At 45.3% G+C, this 25,224-nt stretch overlaps 1 protein-coding gene across 1 annotated transcript in view; it reads left to right on the forward strand.

The window, feature by feature from the left end:
- Positions 1-2,367: 2,367 nt before the first annotated feature.
- LOC120942932 overlaps positions 2,368-25,224 on the forward strand; it is a 37,113-nt gene continuing 14,256 nt past the window's right edge. The window contains exons 1-10 of the mRNA XM_040355896.1: positions 2,368-3,037; positions 6,546-6,787; positions 10,187-10,393; positions 11,408-11,457; positions 13,857-14,208; positions 16,213-16,443; positions 19,255-19,280; positions 20,854-21,103; positions 22,760-22,960; positions 24,173-24,268. Coding sequence (XP_040211830.1) covers positions 2,706-3,037; positions 6,546-6,787; positions 10,187-10,393; positions 11,408-11,457; positions 13,857-14,208; positions 16,213-16,443; positions 19,255-19,280; positions 20,854-21,103; positions 22,760-22,960; positions 24,173-24,268 — 1,987 coding nt within the window. The 5' untranslated portion in view covers positions 2,368-2,705. The remainder of the gene's footprint in view (positions 3,038-6,545; positions 6,788-10,186; positions 10,394-11,407; positions 11,458-13,856; positions 14,209-16,212; positions 16,444-19,254; positions 19,281-20,853; positions 21,104-22,759; positions 22,961-24,172; positions 24,269-25,224) is intronic.

The raw sequence follows: 25,224 nt of genomic DNA on the forward strand, positions 1-25,224 counted from the left end.
CGATAACGAGTGGTTGCAAGTAGGAATAGGCAGAAGTATATTCGTGGAACAGGCCAAGGGTCGATAACGAGTGGTTGCAAGTAGGAATAGGTCGAAGTATAGTCGTGGAACAAGCCAAGGGACGATAATGAGTGGTTGCAAGCAGGAATAGGCAGAAGTATAGTCGTGGAACAGGCCAAGGGTCGATAACGAGTGGTTGCAAGTAGGAATAGGCAGAAGTATAGTCGTGGAACAAACCAAGGGACGATAACGAGTGGTTGCAAGTAGGAATAGGCAGAAGTATAGTCGTGGAACAAGCCAAGGGACGATAACGAGTGGTTGCAAGTAGGGATAAGCAGAAGTGTAGTCAGTAACAAGCCAAAGGTTGGTAACCAGTGGTTGGCTTGTTCATCGACTATACTTCTGCTTATCCCTGCTTGCAACCACTCGTTATCGACCCTTGGCTTGTTCCACGACTATACTTCTGCCTATTCCTACTTGCAACCACTCATTACCGACCTTTGGCTTGTTCATCGACTACACTTCTGCTTGTCCCTACTTGCAAAGGTCGATAACGAGTGGTTGCAAGTAGGAATAGGCAGAAGTATAGCCGAGGAACATGCCAATGGTTGGAGATGAGTGGTAGCGAAGATATGGATAGCAACAGGACTGACAAGAGCGAGTTATTGGCCCGGATAAAGCACAATCATCTGGCAAACAGGAGATTTAAAGGCATGGCTTTGATAGGAAGTTCATGGGAGGAGCGAAGGGTTCAAGGTTCACAACAAACAAGGTTCAAGGCTGGATCATTTTAGGGACTTGTCCAGGGAGCTGTCCAGTATTCCAGGTGACTCAACAAGCAGAGACACTACCAGACACAGCAGAGGCCCCGGGTTCAGATCCAGGCCCTGAAAATATATATATAGAGTATAATTTCTGTATTTGTCATAGCCCTGACGAAGGGGGAGAGCTCTGAGCCCCCAAAACACATTGACTGCTTTATGTTTTCTTGCTATGAATCAACATCAATATTAAAATATTTTGGTCTTCCGCTTTCATTAGATTTTCTAAAAGCAATAAAACTCAATCGATTTCTAAACCTTCTCTATTTTATCCAAGGATAAAAAAAGTTTTGAATATCCATACCCTTTATAAAAAATAAAAAATAAAAAGTTTATAGGCAATACCTGATGGAAAAAAAAAACAATGAAAAATTGATTATTTTGTTTTATCCCCCCAGCCTGATTGCCCCTGGCCCACCCCTTTCATTCATTGGATTTCAGTTCTTTCAATGATAAGGGTTTAGCATTGCATGTGTGTGTTACCTAGGGGCGGTCTGTATGCAAATCCTAGCTGCCTAGGAACACCCACTCCTCCAGACTGACACCCACCCGTCAAAATATTTTTTGATATTTGCATAACTCCTCCCAAAAGCCAGCCCACTGTTTGCATCAGGACATCACTGGGGCTAAAATGATGTATAAATGTAATTAGCATGTTGATGAGGGGGGAGGGACTAAGAAGTAAAAATATAAACAAATACTGTATATTTATATATGTATATCTAATATGAGCAAGATACACTTTCACTTTAATTCTTCTCCATCTTTTTCCTTCCCCTCTTCTTTTTTCTCCTCTCTCCCCCCTTCCTATCTCTTCTGGTATTTAGTATATTTAAAAAAATCCTTTTCTGAATTTTTATGCATTTCCACTACACTCCGTCTGTTAGCCGGATTTCTCTTACACACACTGGTGTGCCCGTGCTTGTGTGCAGATGCGCGTCTTTTAGCCGGACTTCTCTTACAGTCGTTCATTGGTACATCAGAGTGACAATAAAACAATAATGCTGACGCGTTTCAGCAATAGCCTTAGTCTTGTGTTGGGACACATCGAGCTTCGGCACCTCTGAGTGGATCTGGTGTATGGATTGGGTTGTCCCTGCAGAGAGCGCTGTTACCTTTCTTCTTTTCCAAGTGGTGGAAGGGGGTGGGAGAGGGGGATGTCCCCTCCAGCTGCTTGTAAAACCTATCCAGTGGCCACTTCGCCAATAGAAGTGCTTTTACAAGAGAGCCGTCCTCCGGCTTTAAACAACTGTACTGGAATGATGCCTGGCATCAGCAGACAACATCCCGGTATAACAACCTGAAGTTTAGTGACGTACCGGTTGGTCGTTGGTCCAGAAGTGGTTCTAATTACATTCATAATATTAACGGAGCGCTGTGCAGTGGTGGGCCATCTACGGTGCCAGTCTGTATCTTCAAAAAGGAGCATTTTCATTGTATCATTTATTGTTTATTTTAAACTCTTCTGAAGTTCATCCATGAAATATCAGAGAATGCAGACGTCCATAAATATATAAGGAAATAAGATAACACAAATTCGCTACAGAAATTGTTATCTGTATGTAGGTGTCTCCTTTGTATCAGAGCTCCGCCTTCCCGTCCTACAGACCTTGAACCCAACATAATCTGTGTGACAACTTTTACAGTGACAGAGAGACCCAATCTCTGCCTTAGATGTGTCGTCCTGGAGGACAAAACCTAACATTGAGATAATCTCATGAAATGAGAGCGTAGGATTTACCCTACGGGACGTGTGCTGATGACATCCTCTAGGACCTTCTACACAGAGACACCAAACCCGACAAAATGCCAGAGGCGGAAGTATACAAGTCACTTTAAAACTCAGAAAGATTTCTATTTGAAAAGCCTCAGTGGAAGACTCTAATGGAGCCACCGAGAAAAGCCAAGATGGAAGGTTCTCCTGGTGAAAGGACACCGAAAGTAAAAGGGGTCAAAAAAGACAGGGGTTCCAATAGGAAAAAAGACAAACATCCAAAGTCTCCCAAAAATGATCAAAAGGTGACATCTCCGCTCAGACCTGGAGAACCAAAGGGAAGCAAGAGCCCTGAATTCCAGAAGACGGGAGGGACTCGGGATGGTGGAGGGACTCGGGATGGTGGAGGGACTCGGGATGGTGGAGGGACTCGGGATGGCGGAGGGACTCGGGATGGTGGAGGAACCTTACAGAGACATAGAAAGTTTGACAAGACACAAAGGTTAGCAGCAATCTCTATCATCTACCCTTATCTGTAATTGCCTTGTGCTCCACACTTGTGGTTTTCCCCTTGTTGATAATGATGACTATAAAAATGCTACAATTTGCAGGCAACAAATACCACAGTACATAAAACAGAAGTGCTGCGCTTTCAGTTACATTAAAGCAAGGATCCTCAAACTACGGCCCTCCAGCTGTTGCGGAACTACACATCCCATGAGGCATTGTAAAACTCTGACATTCACAGACATGACTAGGCATGATGGGAATTGTAGTTCCTGAACAACTGGAGGGCCGTAGTTTGAAGACCCCTGCATTAAAGGATCTTTAAAGACAATTTCCTTTTCTTTTTTAAATAACAAACATGTTATACTTACCTCCACTGTGCAGCTCGTTTTGCACAGAGTGGCCCCGATCCTCGTCTTCTGGGGTCCCTCGGCGGCTGTCTTGGCTCCCCCCTGCAAGAAGATTCCAGTACTGTAGACATTGCTGCGGGCGGGTCAGTGGGCGGCAGAGAGGTCACGAAAGAGGTCACGGCGCCCTCGCTGACAGGCGCTCGTGACTCCTCTAGGACAGTGCACTACACATCGGCGCCGCGCTCGGTGCTCAGCACTATTTACCTGCGGGAAAGCACAACGGTGCTCCGGACACTTTGGCACCCCCTCCCCTCTGGCGCCTGGGTGCAGTGCACCCTGTGCACCCCGTCTCGGATCGGCCCTGCATTCCACCTTTATGGGAGCTCTCTCGCATGGTGGAAAGTTCTTCCGGGCGTGCTCCCGTGATACATCCGGCGGCTATAGCCGCTCACTGTATCACTCGGCCCCGCCCCCCGGCACGCCGCGCCATTGGATATGATTGTCAGCAGCGCAAGCCAATGGCTGCGCTGCTTTCAAGCAACCAATGAATGAGCCGAGAAGCCGACCGAGAAGCCTGCACGTTCACGGCGCGGGACTTTCGAAGGGTCAGGTAAGTAAAATGGCGCTTGGGGGGGGGGGCGCTAATGCTGAGATGTTTTTTCACCTTAATGCATAGAATGCATTAAGGTGAAAAAACATGAACCTTTACAACCCCTTTCGCACCTAAGGGTAAAACAAATGTTAATGCCTAAGCACAATTTAGCAAAAATTGTTTAAAATTAGATTTTTATCTGATATTATGTAATAAAATGTAATACTTTTCTTAAATATCTTATCGTATTTGTGCTCTCCTCGATTACAGACGTTAATACCTCCAATTAAAATCCCATTATCCTTGCGGGAGCGTTGCGTCTCTTATTCTCTTTTTAAAACTACTTTGTATAATAAAATCACACATTGCCCTTTCCCTGGATTCTTCGCAGTGTAGGAATCTCTCTGCAGAAAATATTGTTACAATTTGTAGAATATAAGAAGATCCAAGGTGTGGAAGGATTTATCACAACAGGTGTTTTGTGGGGATCAGCAGTGTTATCTGCTCCCTTTATGGCGGATAGTAAAAGTGATTATTCGCTGATCTGACACTTCGTTCCTCGTTCTGCCTTCTATGGAATGTATAATATCGGCATTTCCTCATTTAGACTCCAGTACAGGGTCATCTCCAGGAAGTATGGGAATAAAAATAATGAAATACACAGAAACGTTCACGTACTCACCTTACAATCTCATTGTACCGTATCCTATACACGTAAAACCCGAATCCAAGCACAACAAGAAAGAAATACCCTTGTCGTGCCCATCCCCCCTCAACCCTTCCCCACCACTACAACTCTAAAGACCAAACCTTTTTCATATTAGAGTAAGGGGGGTTATAACCGCTGTCAGTTTTAATCTTTTTTTTTGTCACCCGGAGTGGCGGCCCATCCATTAGAGGCGCCCAGGTGCCACCCCCTCTCACTACGCCACCACCTATATGCATAATAGATAGATTCAGTCAGGTCCGGACTTACCATTGGGCTTGACTGGGCTCAAGCCCATGGGACCCGCCCAATAGGGGGCCCCGGGAGGAGGAAGCAAGAAGAGCCATGCCACTGCTGATGAAGAGGTAAGAAGTCCCCTTCACCCCCCCGCTCAACAACTACGATCGGTGCCCCCCCCCTCAACAACTTTGATCAATCGGCGGCCCCCCCCACCGCGCAACAACTTTGGTTAGCTCCTCAACCACTTCGATCAGCTTCGATCTCGGCTGCTAACCAACCCACCCACCCCCTGCTCAACAACTTCGATCAGCTTCGATCTCGGCGGCACCCCCTCGCTCAACAACTTAGATCAGCTTCGATCTCGGCGGCACCCCCCCACTCCAGGGGGCCCCTCAATCAACACTCAAGCCCAGGGGCCCCCACCACCCTAAGTCCTGCACTGGATTCAGGTCTATCTACGACCACCGTGAACACTTCCTATTCCTGCGTCCAGCCCCTTTCAAGATGCCGGGCACCTGAATTACAGCGGCTGGGGGTGTTTTTTTAAAGGAACCTGATTAGAGCCGTAAGCTTTAATAGGCTTTAAATTAGGATGGGCTCGGAGCGCAGAGCATTGCACCAGGAGCCCACCCAGGTGTTACAACAGCAAATTAATATTCGCTGTTTGTAACACTGATCCTCAATCTGGCCAATCAGAAGCAGGTCTGAGACAGCCTGAGCCGGATTTCGCACAAGGCCACCGAGGCCAGGCATCGGGGCGGCAGCGGCATGGAGTCCCCCGATGGCCGGAACATACAGTTAAGGGCGGTAAGTTGCTTTCTAGCAGGACTAAATGTAGTGTGGGGGAATCCGCTCGCTCGTTAACAAGTGATGTCGCTGCAAGCACTTGTAAAATGTGTGCTGCCCCCACCCCCCCACATACCTCTCTCTGCTGGCTCTGTTTTCGGGACTCCATCCTCCCCCCGGTCACTGAGTCTGTCTCCTGTCCCCGCCGCCGATGTACACAGTGAGTGGGGTGAGCTGTGCTCTTCCCATCTCAGCTGTGACAGGAGTTCTAGCACAGTGCTAGGACTCCTGTTTTGGAGGTGACAGGGTCAATAAAGAGAACATGTCACCTCCAATTGCTATCACACAGGGAATTGTTTTCTCTTGTGTGATAGTAATAAAGTTAAGTGAAAAAAAATTTATAAGAAAAAAAATAATAAGAAGAAGAAATAATAATTAAATTAATAAAATAAAAAAAGTAATTAAAAAGTAAAGAATAAGAAAAATAATATAAAAAATAATAAGAAAATTATAAAAAAAAAGTAAACGACAAGCTACAAATAAATAAAAAAATAATAATATTTGAACTAACTGTGCTGCCCCTGCCATCCGGTTTCCATTCTCCGTTGATTGGGGGGGGGGGGGGGTGGTTGGTGGGGAGGGGGTGCATTGCGGAACCTGGGCGGCAGGGAGAGCAAATCCGGCCCTGGGTACAGCCTCATCTACAACCCACTGGACTTAACAAGCGCATGTCCCTCATGGTGGGGGGGGGGTAAGGGTATTTTTTGTGTGCCCAGAGGTGGACTTGAACATCTATGTAATGCTGAGCTGTACATTTTCTCTCCTTCAGTTTCAGGGTTCTGATCTTGTCCTGGGAAGTGAGCCGCAATCCCATTGACATTGCAGACCTTTTGAAAGAGGATGATAACATCGACCATTGCTTGTATGTCGCTCTTTCCCCGCCTACAAAGGATATGGACTGGACATTGCCCGTGGGCCAATCCTCCATTGTCATCATCTACACCTCTCCCACATCAGAGAAACCGCTGTACGAGATGGGTCGCTACCTGGAATACTGCGTGGGCAAAAAAGGTGACAGCAAACTTCTCCTGAACTCTCAAAATATAACTGTGCATTGTTATAGGGCAATGTTTCTCAAGCTTTTCTTCAGTCAAGGCGAAAGTCTACACAATCCTGAAGCACCCCATCCTAAAATGTAAAAAACGGAACGACCGGTAATAGTTTTTCGTAACGCAGCAACATCCACACAAGTAGGGCACCCAACATTAGAGGTCATTTATTCTTCCAAAGCAAATGCTGCTTCTGACTAGTATTAAAACACGTGCAAATCGTTTCGGTTTGAATACAAATTCGGTCAAATTTTTGGTTGCATCCAAATCTCTGAATGAAATAGTAAGAAATAGTAACGAACTTAGTTGAAATCTGTTAAGATTTGTTTTGTTTATCCATTTATTTTCTTTTTAAAGGGGGGGCTTCCAGATTCTGATAAGCCCCCTGCTCGCAGACCCTAGCAACCACAGCCCAGGGTTGTCGGGAAGAGCTCCTTGTCCCCATCAACAGGGGAAAAGGTGCTTTGGGGTGGGGCCATGTTGCGGGCATGTTGCCCGGTATGGTTCAGGAGGACGGAGGCCCTCATTTGTCCCCCCCTTCCTGACCTGCCGGGCTGCATGCTCGAATAAGGGTCTGGTATGGAATTTGGGGGGGACCCTATGCCATTTTTTTTATTTTGCCGTGGAGTTTCCCTTAAAATCCATACCAGACCCGAAGGGCCTAGTATAGACTGAGAAGGGACCCTACGCCATTTTTAAAAAGAAAATTGGTGAGGGGTTCCCCTTAAAATCCATACCAGGCGTGAATGGCCTAGTATAGATTGAGGGGACCCTATGCCATTTAAAAAAAAAATTGTCAAGGGGTTACCCTTAAAATCCATACAAGACTTGAAGGGCCTAGTATAGACTGAGGGGTGACTGTACGCCTTTTTCTTTTTTGGCATGGGGTTTCCCTTAAAATCCATACCAGACCTGAAGGGCGTAGTAAAGACTGGGGGGGTGCCTACGCCATTTTTTTCCTTTTTTTGGCGTGGGGTTCCCCTTAAATTCCATACCAGACCTGAAGGGCCTGGTATGGACTGGGGGGGGACCCTACACAGTTTTTTTTTTACATTTTGATGAGGGGTTTCCCTTAAGATCCATACCAGACCCAAAGGGCCTAAAATGGACTGGGGGGACCCTACGCGTTTTTTTTTTTTTTATATATATATTGCCGGCAATGCCAGCACTGTTTTCTTTACATTCATTTGTCAGTGGGGAAGCCCGCTGACAGATGATGACTCATGGATGTTAAGAACGCGGGTGGCCGCTTCCCGGCCTTCTGCTTAACAACCAGCTATTTCTTCAAACAGAATTCAGATCAGTTGATCGTTTTTCGACCGATCTGAATTCTAATTGTTCCAAAAAGTTGGAATTCGTTAGAAAATTTATAAATGAAACACATTTTAATGAAAACAAAACCAAAAATAAAACTAAACTAAACAAATTCCGAAACCAAACTAAACAAATTCCATAACAAAACAAAATTATTAACATAACAAATCTATCCGAAATGAAACACATTTTTCCATTCTGCACATGTCTACTAGTATTCCAACTTTTCGCTTATCTTACAATACTTTAATTGTATACAATATTTGGGGTAATTTTTAGGTATTTTGCCAAGGCACCCCTGAAGAAACCTGATTGAAAAAGGCTGTTATAGGGAACATCTAGAAGCATTATGTTCACCTCCTGAGAAACAGCAGTTCACTTCTTGTTATGTGAGGGTGCCTAGGCACACTTGTGTCTATAGACCTATAGCTGTGTATCTGCAGTGTGGGATCTAAGGCACTGCTGCCTCTGAGTGCTAGTCTCATGGGATTTGGGAGGAGATTTGATGATGTCACTTGTGTGCTTTTTGCTGTTCTCCTTGCTGGAGGCTCAGACATGAGGAAGCAAAGCCCTGCTCTCTACCAAGATGGCCGCCTCCACACAAAGACATATAGCCAGATTCAGAGAGAGTTACGCCGGCGTATCAGTAGATACGCCGTCGTAACTTTTAAGTGTATTCTCAAATTGAGATACACTTAAATGTAGCTAAGATACGACTGCCTGCGCCGTTGTATCTTAGCTGTCTAGTTCCGCCGGCCGCTAGGGGCGTGAACGCTGATTTACGGCTAGAATGCGTAAATCAGCGAGATACGCCTATTCACGAACGTACGCTTGCCCGTCTCAGTAAAGATACGCCGTTTACGTAAGGCGTTTTCAGGCGTAAAGTTATTCCACCAAAAAGCTGGCCTAGCCAATGTTAAGTATGGACGTCGTTCCTGCGTCAAATTTTGAAAATTTTACATAGTTTGCGTAAGTCGTCCGTGAATGGGGCTGGACGTAATTTACGTTCACGTCGAAACCAATAAGTCCTTGCGGCGTACTTTGGAGCAATGCACACTGGGATATGTCCACGGACGGCGCATGCGCCGTTCGTTAAAAACGTCAATCACGTCAGGTCATGGTTTATTTACATAAAACATGCCCACCTCTTCACAATTTGAATGGCCCATTTACGCTACGCCGCCGTAACTTAGGAGGCAAGTGCTTTGTGAATACAGCACTTGCCTCTCTGACTTATGGTGGCATAGCGTAAATACGATACGCTACGCCGGCTCAAACATACGCCGCCCTACGTGAATCCAGCTAATAGTATAGACCAAGGTACGGTAAGTCAGAAATTGGAAAAAGATCAGCTGCAAGGAGACCACAGGTTATACTAGCGACCAGTCCTTTACCCTCTGTTTGTATTTTAGTTTAAAATCTCCAACAATGTCTCTTCATTTGCAGTTTACTGATCCAGCACTGCTTCCTCCTCCACCACCTGACAAGACACACTCTTCTACTTTGCTGCCACCATCAACATCATTATCAAATTAAAAAACAACTGCTTGTATCCAGAAAGGTGTAGAATGAGTAATAGATCATCTAATATAGAAAATAGAAATAATGTAATGTATTGCACTGGTATCCACACTAAAATGATATTAGTTACAAAGTGCATTGGTCCATTTGTGGAGTCCATTATGACTTTCATTTTGAACCTAAACATGGATCTCTAAAGCTGGTCATAGGCAGTTCCAATCTCAACCAGTTCAGCAGGGATCGGCTGAGGTTCAAACGAACTTGGGTACAACCAGCATGTCAGATTTTTCATGCAACTATTGCCAGCATATATAGCCTCTAGTAGTAATCACTGTGTGTTCTCCTGGCCAGGATTGCCCCCCTCCGTTGGTAGAGCATAATGGCTCCAAGGAAGGGATTTAAGGGATTTCCCAATCAACACGGACCATATTGATGGGGGAATTAGGCAAATTTGCACCATCCATGGGCCGACCTTAATTGATGTACATTTTATGCTGTTAGTTGATGTACATTTTATGCTTTTTAGGAACTGATAAAGTGATTGTGGTGATTGGTGAATCAGAAAAGTTGGATAAGCAGTGGATATCTCTGTGGAAGAAAAACCCATTTGCCTACAGTATCAAACCGATACTCGTCTCAACGGCAGACCTGGACTGGATCACCAGAAAAGAGATTCTTCAGGAGATGCGGGAAAAACTGGTCAAGCTTAAAATTTCCCTACTGGGCCATACAGGTGATTATCCGGTGTGGGTGTGCTTGTTCTGACCACGTATGTGACTTGGAGTGCTGTGTAAGATCTTGGATATACCAACATATGAAAGAGGACAACCTCATTAGAAAGAGATGTTTAGGACAATCAGGAATAGGACGGTAACTGTGGCCAGCTAATTCTGTTTTTGGGACAAACAAAAAAATACATAAAAAAAAAACGTAATGCATATAATCTCAACAATATATTAAAAAATATATATATTTATATAACTCAAGATACGTTTTATAACCTATCCTCCAAAAAGAAAAAAAAGGGGGAAGGGGGAAATCACCTAATCATCCACCCCTCCTCATAAACCTCTTTCTGGGGCCAGGGAAAGGACGGCATATAATGTGCTTAAACCATGCTAAAGAAACAAAAGAAGGGGACAAATATATCAAAGTATATAACACAAGAGAGGATTGTATGGATTTTTAAAGTCATACTGTATATAAACTTCAATCTCCATTTATTTTAGAAAGGACAGAGTGTGTTCTGAATTAGATTTATTTTTATCTGATATCAGGGTACGGCGATGGGGGTCAGGTTCACCCCAAGCTGTGTATTTCTAGGATTTACTGTGAATAATTTTAATCTGGTCCAGTTACCCTTTTGGGGTGATCAAGGTCCTGTTTACAAGATTCACTGATATTTTTTACTTGAAATTGGTCAGAAGACTTATTTTTCAGCTGAACAACTTAGTACAGATATACAGAAGTGTTTTAGAAAGATAAGGATATGACATGGGAAAAGGCAAACCGGAAGATATGTGTAAATCAGTTTTGTGTCCCTCCAGTTATTGATAGACCTGCTGGAATGGTTGGGGGGTCAAAAGCAGTGCAGCTGAAACATGAACATACTGTACAGCAAAGATTTTTCAGCTCGGAAACCCTGAACCCTGTACAGGATATTGCTTCCATTCTCTGTGTGATAAATACGTTTAGAATTTTGAATGGTACAGGATCATCAATTTGCATAAATTTTCTTTGATCACAGGTCATGAAAAGAATCCCGCTGGCAGTAGGGAGAAAAACACACCAGAAAGAGTAAGTCCTACATACCCAATCACCTAAAATGAATTATAAAATAGTTTATTTTTATATCTCAAACTGCATTCATGGATCATACAGTATGTGGTTTAGAAGTACTGATTAGCAAACACATATTACATATAGGTCTACAGCAGGGGTCCCAAACTGGTGGCCCTCCAGCTGTTGTGAAACTACAAGTCCCATGAGGCATTGCAAGGCTGACAGTTACAAGCATGACTCCCACAGGCAGAGGGAGGCATGATGGGATTTGTAGTTTCGCAACAGCTAAAGGGCCACCAGTTTGAGACCCCTGGTCTACAGAGCTTCTATTAGGATATGTGTGTTCTGTCTGGTGTTTATTTTTCTGCTTAAAGAAGAAGTGGAAATTAATTATAGCTTTCCATTGTTGCATTTTCCCCTATAAATGCTGCTTTGTTATACAAGAGTGGACATCAACCTAGGAAAATATCTAACTGCATATCAGTTTGTTTCCATATAGTTGGGCTATAATGGGCTATAATGGGCTATAACCTGTACGGTTTAGGAGATATTCCCCTCGCAATGCGCAGGGGGGATCCTCAGCTAAAGGGCCGGCCCTTGCCGGAATGACATTTCCCGCGCGCATGCGCGGGAGTGACGACAGCGCCGCTCCAGCTAATCACAGCGCTGGAGCGGCGATACCCGAAAGACACGCCAGAGCAAGATGACATCTCGCTCGGCGTGGACCAGGTAAGTTCCCTACACCTCGTTTTAAGGTAAGTATTTCATAATGAGCTAGTATGCGGTGCATACTAGCTCATTATGGCTTTTACTTTTCAGGTGTAAAAAAAATAACAAATGCGGGTATACAACCGCTTTAATATCACTTTAAAGAGTCATTTTAATAATTTGATGAAGATCTTTCTTTTGTTTGTTCACTTTGCCACATTCATATAAAAAAATATATATTTTAAATGTCAGCAACATACGATCTTTCAATTATTACCTAAGGGCCAGATTCACAGCGGAGATACGACGGAGTATCTCAGATACTCCGTCGTATCTCTCAGAGTATCTATGTGACTGTTTCATAGAATCAGTTACGCATAGATATCCCTAAGATCCGACAGGTGTAATTGTTTTACACTGTCGGATCTTAGGATGCAGTACCGCGCCCGCCGCTGGGGGGGAGTTTGCGTCGTAAACCAGCGTCGGGTATGCAAATTAGGAGTTACGGCGATCCACGACGGATTTTCGCGTTCGCTACGTCGCTGCTAGTCTAGTTTCCCGTCGCAAAGTTAGTCATCATTTTTGGTGCCCTAACTTTACACAGCAATCGTATTGCTGTATAAATTATGGCCGTCGTTCCTGCGTCGAAATTTGAAAATGTTTCCTTCTTGCGTAATATGTCCGGGAATACGGAAGTACGCTACGCACGTCGCCGTTCGAAAAAATGACATCACTTCGCGCAAAGCACGGCGGGAATTTCGAAACGGAGCATGCGCAGTAGGTCCGGCGCGGGAGCGTGCCTAATTTAAATGGCACACGCCCCTTTGAATTACGCGGGCTTACGCCGGAGGCCGCCAGCGTAGGTTTTCATTGCAAGTGCTTTGTGAATCAGGCACTTGCGATGAAAACTTGCAGCGGTGTAACGCTTGCAACTGCGATATATAGTACTAGTGCGTGACAGTCACAGCAGGATTCAGTGTTCACATCACACAATCTATTTTACTTCCTTACCCGAGGACTGCTCTGCTCTCGGTCCTGCTTGTTCTGCTCTCCGCCCCTCTCAGGCAGTTTCTCATCCTGCTCTCCGCCCCTCAGCACGTTCTTAGGCCGCTCTTTGCCTCCTCTAAGACCGTTCTCTGCCCCCTTTCAGCCCCCGCTCTCCACCCGCTCGTCGCTGGAAAATAAAAAAGTATCAGGTGAAGCTCTCCGCCCCTCAGCACATTCTCAGCCGGCTCTCCGCCCACTCTCCGCCCTTCAGCATGTTCTCAGGCCGCTCTCCACCTCCTCTAAGCCCGCTCTCCACCCCTCTCAGCCCACTTGTCACTGAAAAAAAAAAAAGTATCAGGTGAAGCATCGGGTCATTTGCACGAGTACAAGTACTTGCGCGAATTCTCAGTATCGGTCCAGATACCGATACTAGTATCGGTATCGGGACAACCCTATCCAAAACTCATGATACTTTGTGTGATGGTCAGTGGGAAGAATGATCATTACACTTGTGGTCATTGTGAAAAATAACAGCCCCTCCCCCCTTACAGATAGCTAAAAAGATCAATGGTGTCAGTGGGAATTTATTTGAATTTTTCTCATTGATTGAGAAACCCCTTAGCAACCTCTGGAGGAATCCTGGTTGAGAAGAATCTGAATGAGACCTTGCCTTCGTCCTACTGATTTTATTATCTACATTTTTAATTTTTACATTACAGCAGACCTCAGAAACAGCACAGCCGCAGGAATATGAAAAGGTAATAAATAAAGACCATGAAACCCGTCGTGAAGAAAGAGCAGGAGCTAACCGAACAGACAATGAGGAAATAAATCAGACTGTTGGCTTCTTCTCCCGATCGGCAAGGACAGACAGTGACTGGCTGCAGAGACTTCTATCCTCCCAATACTTCCAGATCACCGTTATATACACCAATGTACCAAATAGCGATCAGAAGAAAGTCACAGAAGTGATCTCCTCCGCTCCCACACTACTTCTCTACTTCACTGAGGAAACTTTCAGGACTTTTTCTTCTCAGCCAGACACAAAAGTGAAGATCCCTCTTATTCCTGGTAGGACAGATATTTCTACATTATATGCTGGTGTTCTATAATATATATTTTTTTTAGCTAAAGTATTCTTCACCTAACTGAATAACTGAAGTAACATACAGAGCTTTGGGGGTGTAACAGAGTGAGGCCTAGCTCCCAACTGTCCCTGATTTACAGAGCTATGGGGTGCGTAACAGAGTGAGGCCTAGCTCCCGACTGTCCCTGATTTACAGAGCTATGGGAAGTGTAACAGAGTGAGGCCTAGCTCCCAACTGTCCCTGATTTACAGAGCTATGGGGTGCGTAACAGAGTGAGGCCTAGCTCCCGACTGTCCCTGATTTACAGAGCTATGGGAAGTGTAACAGAGTGAGGCCTAGCTCCCAACTGTCCCTGATTTACAGAGCTATGGGGAGCGTAACAGAGTGAGGCCTAGCTTCCAACTGTCCCTGATTTACAGAGCTATGGGGAGCGTAACAGAGTGAGGCCTAGCTCCCAACTGTCTCTGATTTACAGAGCTATGGGGAGCGTAACAGAGTGAGGCCTAGCTCCCGACTGTCCCTGATTTACAGAGCTATGGGGAGCGTAACAGAGTGAGGCCTAGCTCCCAACTGTCCCCGATTTACAGAGCTATGGGGAGCGTAACAGAGTGAGGCCTAGCTCCCGACTGTCCCTGATTTACAGAGCTATGGGGAGCGTAACAGAGTGAGGCCTAGCTCCCAACTGTCCCTGATTTACAGAGCTATGGGGAGCGTAACAGAGTGAGGCCTAGCTCCCAACTGTTCCTGATTTACAGAGCTATGGGGAGCGTAACAGAGTGAGGCCTAGCTCCCGACTGTCCCTGATTTACAGAGCTATGGGGAGCATAACAGAGTGAGGCCTAGCTCCCAACGGTCCCTGATTTACAGAGCTATGGGGAGTGTGACAGAGTGAGGCCTAGCTCCCGACTGTCCCTGATTTACAGAGCTATGGGGAGCGTAACAGAGTGAGGCCTAGCTCCCGACTGTCCCTAATTTACAGAGCTATGGGGAGCGTAACAGAGTGAGGCCTAGCTTCTGACTGTCCCTGATTTACAGAGCTATGGGGAGCGTAACAGAGTGAGGCCTAGCTCCCAAATGTCCCTGATTTACAGAGCTATGGGGAGCGTAACAGAGTGAGGCCTAGCTCCCAACTGTCCCTGATTTACAGAGCTATAGGGAGCCTAACAGAGTGAGGCCTAGCTCCCAACTGTCCCCGATTTACAGAGCTATGGGGAGCCTAACAGAGTGAGGCCTAGCTCTCAACTGTCCCTGATTTCAAGGACTGTCCCTGATTTGGAGCAATGTCCCTGATTTGTCCTTCTGTCCCTCTTTCTTCCTCGATTGTCCCTCATGTTGGTCTGCGATCGTGTCGTGAAGCTGCAGAACGGAGAGATGCCTCTGTAAACAAGGCATTTCCCTGTTCTGTGTAGTGACAGGACTGTGATCTTCTGCTCCCTGTCATCAGGACACTTGGGATGGAGAAGGGGATTTGATTACTGGTAGCTGGATGGGTGGTCTTTCAGTCACTAGGGCTGGTGGAATAGATATTAGACTGGGGGCTAAAATGTGACTTGGCTCAGTCTTGGCCAAGGCTGGGAAGGACTTGGCTGGGAAGGACTTGGCTGGGAAGGGTGCTCTTCTAACCTTAAGGTTTGGGGAAGGCTCTTTTCTGTTCCAGTATGCTTGTGCCCATGTGTACAAAGATAAATCCATAAAGACATGGTTTGACTAGTTTGGCGTGAAGGAACTTGAGCCCAGAAACAAACCCTACTGAACACCTTTGGAATGCCGATTGTGAGTCAAGTCTTCTTATCCAACATCAGTGCCTGACTTCACACTTGAGCACAAATTCCCACAGAGACCATCCAAAATTCCAACGCCCTTTGGACCAAAATCCACAGAAAAGTCTGATGGAAGTCCGATTGTGTGTACGAGGCTTATGACTGCTAAAGTGCAATTTATTTTCCAAGAATGTGTAATAATATAATTACGACTGTTCCCGATTCAGATAAGAAGAAGGTGATTGTGGTGATTGATGACCTGGATGGGAAGAGCTCAGAGAAAGGAATAAAAGAACTCTATAAAAAGTCCAGCCTGGGGAAGCGGCCCTCAGACTTGTTCCTGTTCAGGAAAGAGGAGAAGGAAACGGATTATCTCACACACCTCAAACGGGATAAACAGGTCAACAAACAGGCCGAGCAAAGATGGAACCTTTTCCAAAATGAGATCCATGACCTCGGTAAGAGTTCCGTGTAGCTACCTTTTCAGGTGTCTGTTGTACTTTACTTTTTATGTCTAGCGTAGAAAAGTAAGACGTAAGAAAATTAGACCACATAATATTGGTTTTGGTAAAAAATCTACAAATTGCAGAATACAATCATATCTGTATCTATAGCTTCCTTGGTTGCTAGGGGTTCATTGAGCAATGAGCAGATTAGGTAAGCTACAAATGACACCAAAGATCATTTCAGGTACCTGTAAGGCCCCATACACACGACCGAACATGTCTGCTGAAACTGGTCCGCGGACCAGTTTTAGCAGACATGTTCGGTCGTGTGTATGGCCGATCGGACAGGATTCCAGCGTACATTTGCCCGCCAGGCCGTTTTCGAGCGGACAAATATTTCTAAACTTGTTTAGAAACATGCCCGCTGGAATCCTGTCCGTCGGACATGTTCGGTCATCTGTACAGACTTACCGTACATGTCCGAGCGGCCGCCATCCCTCGCATGGGTCGAATGACTTTGACGCATGCGTGGAAGCATTGACCTTTCAGCGTTGCGAACGTCGCCGCGTCATCGTCGCGGCGACGGCGCGAACACGTCACCGCGCTGTCTGTCCGCGCGGATTGACTCTCATTTCTGTATGATGCTGTGTACAGCCATCATACAGAAATCTCCGGGCGGGCATGTCCGCTGAAAATGGTCCGGCGGACCGTTTTCATCGTACATGTTTGCCCGTCTGTACGAGGCCTAAGGCGTCAGTCTTCCCAATATAAGGAGCATTCATCGGTGTTCCAGAGCCCTCTACTGGCTACCAATGTCAGTAGGCAGCTCTTCACTGACCAACAATGTAGGGGTTAAATATTCCATGGAGCGCGTAGACATGGGGCTAGATTCAGGTAGGGGCGCGCATTGTTACGGCGGCGCAGCGTATCATATTTACGCTACGCCGCTGTAAGTCAGAGAGGCAAGTGCTGTATTCACAAAGCACTTGCCTCCTAAGTTACGGCGGCGTAGCGTAAATGGGGCCGGCGTAAGCGCGCGTAATTTAAATGTGGATGAGGGGGCGTGTTTTATGTTAATTCTTGGTGACCCGACGTGATTGACGTTTTCCCCAGCCCTCGTCGTACGTGAATGGTGTACGCCTCGACGTACGTTTCGTAAGATTTACGTCATCAGGAAGCGCTTCCTGATGACGTAAATCTTACGAAACGTACGTCGAGGCATACACCATTCACGTACGACGCACTTCCGGATCTGCTGGTTGTCGGCGCTGACACGCACGCCACATCGTGAGTATCGCTGCTGCAGTACACCGCAACGGAGACCCTCTTTTTCCACCTGATCCATGCCCACAGCCTCAGTGCCGGGATTGTGGCACCTGTTCTGGTGAGGAGCCATTTGGCAAAGTTTTTATTACTAAAGTTTTAATAAAAGGTATCACACTATTGTGGTCTCTCTTCTCATATATGTTTCATCAAAATTGACTGCAAGATTGGAATCTAATCACAAGGGACAGGGTTTCCCTAAAAGCGCATTTGACTTCTTTTTAGTTAAAGAGTCAATTGGAGTCGGTAAGGAGCCATCTTTTATTCGATCACGTCGGGTGTTTTATATATTAACATTATGGTGAAGGCTTTGTGATCACGGATTACTTTTCCCAGCAATCAAAATCACTAATGCACATATCTTGTGTCTATTGTGTAAAGCATTGGATGCATCATGTTTTGGACTTTATTATTGATTTGCACTATTTGAATTTGGTCATGCATGGACTATATACATATGGATGCACATTTAAATTTTGATTTATATTTATATTTATTTTATTTTGTTATTATATATGTTATTAGGGTTTAACTTATATTTATTTGCACGTAGCGCCCCCTACCCTACCTTTTTCAGTGTATAGAGTATATACGGTACTTGATTTCCACACTGTAGTTAGAGACGTTGGCCCAGATTCAGAAAGCAATTGCGCCCGTGTAACCATAGGTTACACGGCGCAATTGCTGACTTGCTCCGGTGTAACGAGTGCTCCTGATTCAGGAACCTCGTTACACCGGCTGCAGCCTAAAATCTGCGCGGCATAAGGCTCTTACGCCTCGCAGATTTTAGGCTGCATTCTTGCGGGGGCCGCTAGGGGGCGCTCCCATTGTGTATCAGCGTGTAGTATGCAAATTGCATACTACCACTGATTCACAAGCTTGCGCGGGCCCCGCGCAAGCCAGGTATGGAGTTTCCGTACGGCTACTTTAGTGCAAGGCTGCCCTTTCTAATAGCAGGGGCAGCCTGTGCTAAAGTATAGCCACGCTCCCGCGCCGTGAAATTTGAATTTCACGGCGTTTGCGTAAGTGATAAGTGAATGGCGCTGGACGCCATTCACGTTCACTTAGAGGCAAATGACGTCCTTGCGACGTCAGTTGCCGCAATGCACGTCGGGAAAGTTTCCAGACGGAGCATGCGCTCTCCGCTCGGCGCGGGAGCGCGCCTAATTTAAATGATTCCCGCCCCCGGCGGGATCATTTAAATTGCGCTCGCTTACGCCGGGCAATTTTGCTGGCGCGCCCTCGCAAGTCACGGAGCTACTGCTCCGTGAATCTAGGGCAGCGACGCTAATTTGCGTGGGCGCAGGGCAAAATCGTTGCCCTGTGCCCGCGCAAATTAGGAGCAAATCTATGTGAATCTGGCCCGTTGTATATTCCAAACCCAAGAGAATCGTTCTTTATTATGTGTCAGGAAGGTAAATAAGCATTTCATGGACACACATCCAGAATACAATGTAACATTTCTTTATTCACTTCCCTTTTCTATTTTCTATTTTTCAGTAAAGCGCCCTTCTCCGCCAACACTGGTAAGATTTCCCTCGTCATCGATGGTAACGTTCTTCTTCTATATATTTTCCTCGTTAACCCCTTCAATACCTGGCTTTTATACCCACCTCCATACCGGGCGTATTCTGGCACTTCTCTCCTACATGTACAAATCATCATTCTTTTGCTAGAAAATTACTCAGAGCCCCCCAAACATTATATATATATATTTTTTAGCAGACACCCTAGGGAATAAAATGGCGGTCATTGCAACTTTTTATCTTGCACGGTATTTGCGCAATCATTTTTCAAACGCCTTTTTTTTTTTTTTAACGGTTTCATAAATTAAAAAATTAAAAAACTGTAAAGTTAGCCCAATTTTTTTTTTTTTGTAAAATATGAAAGATGATGTTAAGTCGAGTAAATAGATACCTAACAAATGGCGCCAAAGTTCGTTACTTAAAAATCTCCATAGGCGACGCTTTGAAAAATTTTACAGGTTACCAGTTTAGAGTTACAGAGGAGGTCTAGTGCTAGAATTGTTGCACACGCTCTAACGCACATGGCGACACCTCACATGTGTGGTTTGAACGACGTTTACATACGTGGGCGGGACTTACGTGTGCTTTCGCTTCTGAGCGCGAGCTACCGGGGACAGGGGCGTTTTAAATATTTTTTTTTTAACTTAAACTTTTACACTTTTTTTTACATTTTTTTTTTATCACTTTTATTCCTATTACACTGAATGCAAACATCCCTTGTAATAGGAATAGTGTGTGACAGGTCCTCAATAAGACCTCACATCTCTCCTCCAGGCTGGAAAACATGAGATTGTGAAAAAGAAATTCACTGATCTCATGCTTACTAGCCGCAATTGTGGCTTTGTTTACTTCCGGGTACCCGGGCGTGACGTCATCACATTGCGCCCGGGCCTCCGACGGTCATAGAGATGACTGGTGACCAGATTACTGACCCAGCACTGCTTCCTCCTCCACTACCCGACAAGACACACACTGTCACCTTATATACAGATTACTGACCCAGCACCGCTTCCTCCTCCACTATCCGACAAGACACCCACTGTCACCTTATATACAGATTACTGACCCAGCACCGCTTCCTCCTCCACTATCCGACAAGACACCCACTGTCACCTTATATACAGATTACTGACCCAGCACCGCTTCCTCCTCCACTATCCGACAAGACACCCACTGTCACCTTATATACAGATTACTGACCCAGCACCGCTTCCTCCTCCACTACCCGACAAGACACCCACTGTTGTATATACTGTACAGTGATCCAGCACCGCTTCCTCCTCCACTATCCGACAAGACACCCACTGTCACCTTATATACAGATTACTGCTCCAGCACCGCTTCCTCCTCCACTACCCGACAAGACACCCACTGTTGTATATACTGTACAGTGATCCAGCACCGCTTCCTCCTCCACTACCCGACAAGACACCCACTGTTGTATATACTGTACAGTGATCCAGCACCGCTTCCTCCTCCACTACCCGACTAGACACCCACTGTTGTATATACTGTACAGTGATCCAGCGGTGCAATTGTTATATCTGTATTTTTTTATTCTATTTTATTGCAGAAACTGGGAACTGTGGGGATTTTCTCTGGGGGTCGGAGAACCGATTACAGGTGGCTGCAGTCTTTGCTGAAATCCCCTAAACTTCAGGACTTGGTGGATGACGTCACAGCCTTCCATATCTCTGAGAAAGGCATTGAAGGGCCCATCAACTGCAGCTTTGGTGTTGTGTATCACCGCCAGAGCCAGGGGGCAGTCCACGTCGTAGAGGAATATGACACCAAGATCATGGACCAGCTCTCCGCCACGCTCGGTATATAGTCCTTGTCATGTCGTTTTACAACTCTTTCTGCTCTTGTCCACCGGAGGACGTCATATGACGTCCTCCACTTTGTGCGGTGATATCTGAATGACGGGGGCAGCTACAGGCATCATTTAGATATCGCCGTCTTCAGCCGCCGATTCGATAGGAACGATCAAAGCGGCGGTTCCTCCGCTTGATCGTTCTTTTAGGCAGGGGGAGGGGACGTCCCACCCTCCCGCCGCCATCCGGTGCTTCTCCGGGCTCTCCCGTGCCATCGGGGGCCCGGAGAGCGAATTGGTCAGCGCTGCTGTAAAGCATAGAGATGACTGGTGACCAGATGGTCACCAGTCATCTCTATGACCGTCGGAGGCCCGGGCACAACGTTATGACATCACGCCCGGTACCCGAAAGTAAACAAAGCCGCAATCACGGCTGTCGGCATGTGATCGTGATTTTTTTCACCGATTTCATGCTTGTAAGCCTGGAGGAGAGATGTGGGGGGAGGGGGTGGTCTTATTGACCACACCTCTCTCCATAAAGAGGACCTGTCACACTGATTCCTATTACAAGGGATGTTTACATTCCTTGTAATAGGAATAAAAGTGACCAAAAAAAAATGCAAAAAAAGTGTAAAAATAAAAAAAATGAAGTAAAATAAAAAAAAAATTGTAAAAAAAAAAAAAAAAATTCAGAACGCCCCTGTCCCCGTAATCTCGCGCGCAGAAGTGAACACGCATGCAAGTCCCGCCCACATATGTAAACGCCGTTCAAACCCCACATGTGAGGTATCGTCGCGTGCATTAGAGCGTGTGCAACAATTCTAGCACCTCCTCTGTAACTCGAAAATAGTAACCTGATAAAATTGTTAAAGCGTCACCTATGGAGATTTTTAAGTACCGAAGTTTGGCGCCATTCCATGAGTGTGCGCAATTTTAAAGCGTGACATGTTAGGTATCTATTTACTCGGCGTAACATAATATTTCATATTTTTCAAAAAAATTGGGCTAACTTTACTGTTTTGTTATTTTTTAGTTCATGAAACCATTTTTTCCCCCAAAAAAAGCCATTTGAAAAATGATTGCGCAAATAACGTGCAAGATAAAAAGTTGCAATGACTGTTGTTTTATTCCCTAGGGTGTCTGCTAAAAAAAACATATATAATGTTTGGGGGGTTCTGATTAATTTTCTAGCAAAAGGATGACGATTTGTACATGTAGGAGAGAAGTGCCAGAATAGGCCCGGTATGGAGGTGGGTATAAAAGCCCCGTATTGAAGGGGTTAATCATATGGTGCTGCTCCAGGTCGGTCAGTCCCGCCCACAATTTTTCCAACGAGTGCAAGCTCAGCTCACTGTACTCACAAAAGTTTAGGGACAGCTGCATTTCAAGAATGTCCATCTTTTTTTGCATCATGAAAGCAACAAAACACAGCAGTATAACACTGTGAGGCATGATAAAAGTCTACGCGTTTCGTGCTACATCAACACTCAATTCAGCACTGATGAAGCTTGAAACGCGTAGACTTGCAACTTATGTTGCTTTTATAATACAATACAGACAGATCTCCAATTATTTTTATTTTCTCCGGTTTGATACCCTAATTTTTTGGTGCAGAATAACCCTTCTATAATAACAGGATGATGTGTGGTCTTTCTGTCTGGCGCAGGGAGGTTCAATGTTCTGGTGATCATCGATGACGTAGAAAATGGCAGCTGGAAGGAGAAGGAACGGATTCTGTACTCTCAGCCCAGGATACGGAAGTGCGCCCGCAATCTGCTCCTCATCACCAAGGAAGAGAAGAAGAATGAAGAGAAGCTCCTGACTGAGCTGAGGGAGGTTCTCTTTGCCCCCGGATTGCCAGAAACCGGTGATTATTATTTAAAGGACATCTCCATTTTATATTAAAAAATTATAATAATAAATGCTTTGCCTGGGCCATTTAAAGTGGTTATAACCCTTACAGACACCCAGTGAAGTGAATGGCCTTGGATGATACACAGAGATACACGCTTTCCCCAACTTGTTTATTCCCTGACTTAGTTGGGGTAGGCAGTACACTTTGGTGGGGGTGGGTCAGCTACGCCCTGTGACCTTTGACCTCTGGGAACCCGCCTTCTAACCTTTGACCTTTGGGGGAGGTCCCTGTTCCGATTCCTGAGTCCTAGCCATATTATTCAATGGGAAACCCTAACCCCTAACTCTGACCCTAACCCTAACCCTAACCCCAACCCCTTCTACATACGTGGTACCCGTTTATCTGCGGTCTTCTCTTCTCTACATCTGTTCAAAGTCCAGAAATTACACAGAGTTTCTGATCTTCCAGAGGCAGGGGGTGGGGATCTGATTTAATACACTGTATAGCATAGAGTAGGGCAGTGATGGTGAACCTTGGCACTCCAGATGTTTTGGAACGACATTTCCCATGATGCTCAGGCACTCTGCAGTGTAGTTGAGCATCATGGGAAATATAGTTCCAAACCATCTGGGGTGCCAAGTTTCCCCATCACTGCAGTAGGGAGTTGAGTGTAATCTGAGACCTGAGTGGAGGAAATGGACACCCCCCCCCCTTCCACACAATCTCATATGGAAACTTGTACAGCTGGGGCTCACTGGAGCTCTCAGTTATCAGAGGCAACCGTTTCAGGAGCAGTAACCCAAAATATACAGGGCCTTGAAAAAGTATTCATACCCCTTGACATTTTCCATATTTTGTCATGTTACAACCAAAAACCTAAATGTATTTTATTGGGATTTTGTTGGTCTCTCACATAAAATCCCAATAAAATACATTTACGATTTTGGTTGTAACATGACAAAATATGGAAAATTTCAAGGGGTGTGAATACTTTTTCAAGGCGCTGTATTCTCGGTCAGTGGAAATTTGCAGTTAATGTTAAAAATTGATAAACATAACGTGATTAGATTCATTATCTGGCACTGTAGTGAAATAAGATGATAAATATTGAAAAAATAATTGAAGTTTGAACCCTTCTATGGTTACTTTATTTTATTTTTTTATAAATATAAAACAACTTGCAAGTGAACGGAGTGTAATCATTTTGTATATAAAACACCACAGGTACCCTCCAATCTCCAGATATTAACGAGCCACAAATAAAGGGAGAGGATCCTGGGACCTCAGACAATAGGAGTAATCCTCCTGGCAAAGACAACGGTGAGAGACGTAATATTTTATTTATTTATCTCAGACAAATAGCTCAGATACAAAGCAACAATATTTATAAAGATCACATTGTTTATAAACATTGCTTAGAGAGAAGATGGAGAGATTCAAAAATAACATTGTTTATAAACATTGTTCCGACAAGAGAGAGATACAAAGTAGCATTGTTTAAAAACAATGTTACTTTTGTATCTACTCAGTTTTCTGAATAGTACCCCCCATCACTCTTGTTAATGGGAGGAATAGTGTCCCATCATTAGTGTCAGTGGGAGGAATAGTGTCCCATCATTGGTGTCAGCGGGAGGAATAGTGTCCCATCATTGGTGTCAGTGGGAGGAATAGTGCCCATCATTGGTGTCAGCGGGAGGAATAGTGTCCCATCATTGGTGTCAGTGGGAGGAATAGTGCCCATCATTGGAGTCAGTGGGAGGAATAGTGTCCCATCATTGGTGTCAGTGAGAGGAATAGTGTCCCATCATTGGTGTCAGTGAGAGGAATAGTGTCCCGTCATTGGTATCAGTGGGAGGAATAGTGTCCCATCATTGGTATCAGTGGAAGGAATAGTGCCACATCATTGGTATCAGTGGGAGGAATAGTGTCCCATCATTGGTATCAGTGGAAGGAATAGTGTCCCATCATTGGTGTCAGTGGGAGGAATAGTGTCCCATCATTGGTATCAGTGGAAGGAATAGTGCCCCATCATTGGTGTCAGTGAGAGGAATAGTGTCCCATCATTGGTGTCAGTGAGAGGAATAGTGTCCCATCATTGGTATCAGTGGGAGGAATAGTGTCCCATCATTGGTGTCAGTGAGAGGAATAGTGTCCCATCATTGGTGTCAGTGAGAGGAATAGTGTCCCATCATTGGTGTCAGTGAGAGGAATAGTGACCCATCATTGGTATCAGTGGGAGGAATAGTGTCCCATCATTGGTGTCAGTGGAAGGAATA

This window comes from Rana temporaria, chromosome 6, assembly GCF_905171775.1.
Source record: "Rana temporaria chromosome 6, aRanTem1.1, whole genome shotgun sequence".
NCBI lineage: Eukaryota > Metazoa > Chordata > Amphibia > Anura > Ranidae > Rana > Rana temporaria.